Raw genomic sequence first — 4552 nt, forward strand, 5'->3', positions numbered from 1 at the left:
AGGTAAATATGGGTACTTTGTGTTGATATGGAACTTCAAATTAGGGTTTTCGTGATTTCCTTCCATGTCGCCATTGGAGCTTCAACGCTCAACTTCGAAGTAGATTTCTGTTTGTTTGATGAACTTTTTTTTCAATTTTGATAATTGGTAAAAGTTACCCTTAAAATATATAATAGTTATCCTAAAAGTCTTAAAAGTTACCCTAAAAATGATAATAGTTACTCTTATATTAATAAATAAAGTTACCTTTAAAGTGGTAAAAGTTATCCTAAAAATGGTAAAAGTTACCCTAAAAGTGGTAATAGTTACTCTTGTAATAAATAAAGTTGTCCTTGAAATATATAGAACTACCCTTGTCCCTTAATATAATAAAGTTACCCCAAAACTGGAAAAAGTTACCCTAAAAGTGTTAAAAGTTACTCTAAAGGAGTTAAAAGTTACCCTTGTTTTCAGTTTTCAGATTAAAAGGTGTTTTCAGCGGATCCTACCCTTATATATATATATATATATATATATATATATATATTATATATAATATATATATAATATATATATATATATAATAGCATTGTGTTGACACATATCCTCGCTCATTAAATAGTATGTGAAGTACACTTGTGATGTTAGGCTTGAATTTCTTTTATTGGTAAGATGAATAGCCTCCTGGTTGTCCTCATCGCATAGGGCCAAACACTTGAAAGGAAGGGAAAATTATAATGAAAATTCTCCTCCAAGTGTCCCTTATTATTTGGTAAGATTCAAACCCTTGACCTTAAGAATTTCTATCTAGTAAGCCAATCCAAGCTTGATATGTTAGCTAGGCGTGAAATAAAAGAAGATGGTCGTGCAACTCGATGATAAATGTTGCAAAATACGAGATAGCATCAATTCAAAATATCAAGAAGTATATTTCCATATTCTTTTGTTAATTTTATGTCCATCGTAATTACACGAGAAGAGATATAAGTTTCTCCCGTGTACTTTTTCTTTGACTTACTTTTATCATAGAGTCGTACGACTTCATATTAATAAATGAATTTTCAATTCTAGAAAAAAAAAGTTTCCCCAGTTCATTCAAGAGATAACTTCCAACCATAAGCTTGGAGTCGTTGATTTAATTTGCATTTATAAAATTTATCTCCGTTTCATATTTAATCACAATATCTATACAACTAGAGAACCAAGGCCCCGTTCGTTATCGTTTTATGTTTTCAGTTTTCAGTTTTTTTTGAAAACTAAAAACCAAAAACTGCTGGAAACCAGAAAAAGTGGTTTTCACTTTTCAGTTGTCAGTTTTCAAAATCTTCATGTTCCCAATAAATTTGACTAATTTTTTATTTTATTATAGAACATATATCATATGACTTTGAAAATCAAAAAACCAAAAAACAGAAAACCACAGTAATACTAAACGGGTCCTAAAATAGTTGATAAATTAAGAATCTCATCTATAATCATCAGATTCTTTCCAAAAAAAAAACTATAATCATGAGATTAATAAGCCAAGCATCCATAGTAATAACAAAAACATTAATTCAAGTATTAGATTTATAAACCCAACAAAAGTACTTTGGCGTAGAGAAATAACAAGAAAAATAAGGATAAAAATATAAGGAATTTGCATTAATGTTAAATGAACTTAAAAGACATGTTTATGAATATGTTTATGATCTTGATAAGTCAGTGAAGAGATGGTATCCAGAAATGAGAGATGCTGGTGCAAGAGCGAAGAATGCCAGAAAAGACATGGCAACCGCAGCAGCTGCCTTGTCTATGGTTGGATGTGAGTAAACAAAAAGCTTCACTATATGTATAGACATGGCACCTGCCGATGCTGATGCTAGCAACATGTACGCAACTACCTGCAAAATAATCAACTTTTATTAAAAAAGTTTTTTTGAGGGAAAAAAAGTTGTTAATTAAACAGAATAATAATAATATAATCAATTTTGTTATTTTTACTTATACATAATTAAGGATTCATCTTTCGTTTGTTAATTGAAACATTCCTTTACTTTGACTATTGATTTCGTAATTACATATATAAAAGTAGTTGATATTCGAAAATTGCACGTTGAGAGAAATTATAAAAAGTTGATAGATAAAAAATGCACATTGAGATAATTCAAAGATATATCACTTGAAAATATATATACATTACTTTTGAATATTTATAAAATCAGAGTTTGTTAAGTTTGACCATAAAAATATACTTACTACGTTGCTAAATACATGCAACAGTTCCTACGTACATGTATGCTAAATCCTATGCACTAACTCTGGGAACCAAGTTTTACTTGAGCATTGAAGCCTTGACGAGGTCATTAGCTCAAGCACAATCCAAGTCAAATTGAAAAATTTTAGTCCCCTTACATGATACATCTAATTAGTGCGAGACTCAAAATGCACTTCATTGCAAGACTGAAGACCCACACATGAATATAATAGATCAGGCATTATATAATGAGTTTTTGCCAACTTCCAACCATTTCTTATTAACCAACGTATGTAGGACTTCAAATTCTCATTATCACTTTCCCATCGGTCAAACTTGGTCACATAGTCTAGCAAAAACCCAACTTATCATCTTTTAGGACCAAGGCATCCGGAGATACCATTATTTCTAGTACAGAAGTTCCTATAAAAATGGAAAATACCCTACTTTTGACCAATATTCCCTTAGGCACAGCCATACATAACATAGAAATCACACTCGACGAGATTCTACAAAAAAATGTTCTATCATATTCATATACAACCAAGTTATATGATGGATTTTTACCGACCCCAAAGGGAAGAACCTTTCCCCTTTGAGAGTAGGAAAATCATGATCGGAATAGCGGACCCGAAGCTATGGAACTTGGTTGTGGGTCTTTTGTCGAAGTGGAATGGGCCTTTGATTTCAAATCCAAAGGTTAATTGTACTCTAACTACAACTTTATGTAAGGCAAAGTTTGGTTTGGGGGGGTTGTTTGATAGTGGAAAAATATAATGATAAGGGTTTATAGAAGAGATATAGGAAACTTGACCTGATCTCCGATAAAGTCAATCCAAACCGCGATCTCTGGTGAAATAATATATCTCCCTGTGCGAAGCTCATCACCTTTTATCCCAACTTGAATTGCAGTATACACCATACAAATCAATGCTATGGCGAACACAAAACTGCATTACAAAACAGTAAAAAAAAAAAAACAATTACAACTTATGGATACCATATGTATCTTTTTTCCTCCATGGATTGACGATCATACCCCTTCGAATTTCTAATTAATAATCTTTTTACCTTTGTTTCATAAATACAGAGTTCGAAAAATTAACTATGCAATATTTGGAAACAAAAGGTATATCTATTATTCTATGGACACTACTTTCGTCCGTACTTACTAAAAATCATATTTATTATAAAAAAAATACGGTAAAATTCTTATAAAATTTTGTGACCTTAAAAAAATGAAATCCTTAAGCCATTTTTTTTACAGTAGTTTCTAGCCTTTTTTTCTACCAGTGAATTATTAGATAATAAAATAGAGTGTTTTAATTTGTACATAAAATCCATACAAATTATAAATATAATTTATTTTGTATACATACATGCTTTAAAATATGTATCAGATAAAATCTCACATGATGATAGTATAATTCAAATAGCTAGCATGAATAAAAATTGTGTTGAATAATAAAAATACGATTACCTAGAACCTTGATCAAGATGAAAATTAGGGATAACAACCATGAGGATAAAAGATAGGAAAGAAAAGAGCAAAGCGCATGCCCTTAAACCCAATGCCAACACCCCTTTCTTCATCCAATCCTCCTCCTTCCATTTTTGGACATCCGACACTCCCTTGAAGTTTGATTCTGGCCTCGGCCCGTCCTCGTCCTCGACGTCGCTGCCCGGAGGCCTCGGAACGTCCGACACTTTCTCTGTTTGGTTCATATTATACATGGCCGGAGAAAATGTAACAAAACAAGAAATGGGGATGAAAAGAATGAAGACTAGCTAAAAGAGAGGTTAATGTGCAAATTAATGACCTTAGTATATATATTTGTATCATATAATATAGTACTTTATATGATTATAATTATAATCAGAAATTTGTTGAAATCTTTCATTAGGAGATTGAGAAAAATAATTAAACAAGGACGTGAATTAGTGGAGACGGTGTAATGTTGTATATGCTGAAGAATGTGGACATCACATAGTTTAAATTTTAATTATATCATATAGTTCTATGTCAAGGGATAGCCTAGTACTTGTATATTTTATATTTGGCTGAATATGCTTGACTTGTAAGTCGTAATCGAATAAAAATATTACTCAAGATAAGAAACCTTAAACAGAAATTACTCATGGTGATAACTTGATTATGAGTTTATGACTTTATTATCTCAAGTTAATGAATATAATCATGCCTGCAACTACGTACTTCTGAAAAAATAAAAATGTCACAAACGATTCTTCGTGCAATTTATGGGGCACAGGGAGATAATAGACAAATCATATATACTTCATCCGTGACAGAAAGGATGTAATAACAATTGGGTATTA

The 4552-nt window shown here is 31.2% G+C and overlaps 1 protein-coding gene across 1 annotated transcript; it reads right to left on the reverse strand.

Annotated features, from left to right (window-relative positions):
* Positions 1-1664: 1664 nt before the first annotated feature.
* On the reverse strand, positions 1665-3999 carry LOC125491675 (CASP-like protein 4B1). The gene is made up of 3 exons (XM_048633751.2): positions 3696-3999; positions 3030-3165; positions 1665-1862 (listed from the first exon to the last, which is right to left on the reverse strand). Exons 1-3 carry the CDS (start codon positions 3947-3949, stop codon positions 1665-1667), a joined length of 588 nt encoding a protein of 195 aa, XP_048489708.1. The 5' UTR covers positions 3950-3999.
* Positions 4000-4552: the final 553 nt, after the last annotated feature.

This window comes from Beta vulgaris, chromosome 7, assembly GCF_026745355.1.
Source record: "Beta vulgaris subsp. vulgaris cultivar EL10 chromosome 7, EL10.2, whole genome shotgun sequence".
NCBI classification, from domain to species: Eukaryota; Viridiplantae; Streptophyta; class Magnoliopsida; order Caryophyllales; family Amaranthaceae; genus Beta; species Beta vulgaris.

What these genes read in the sequence shown, in the direction of transcription:
- LOC125491675 (XM_048633751.2), bottom strand. Translation starts at nt 3,949, where the DNA reads ATGTATAATATGAACCAAACAGAGAAAGTGTCGGACGTTCCGAGGCCT. An exon ending in CATCTTGATCAAGGTTCTAG is followed by an intron (nt 3,166 to 3,695) that starts GTAATCGTATTT and finishes TTTGTAATGCAG; the next exon opens with TTTTGTGTTCGCCATAGCAT. An exon ending in TTGACTTTATCGGAGATCAG is followed by an intron (nt 1,863 to 3,029) that starts GTCAAGTTTCCT and finishes ATTATTTTGCAG; the next exon opens with GTAGTTGCGTACATGTTGCT.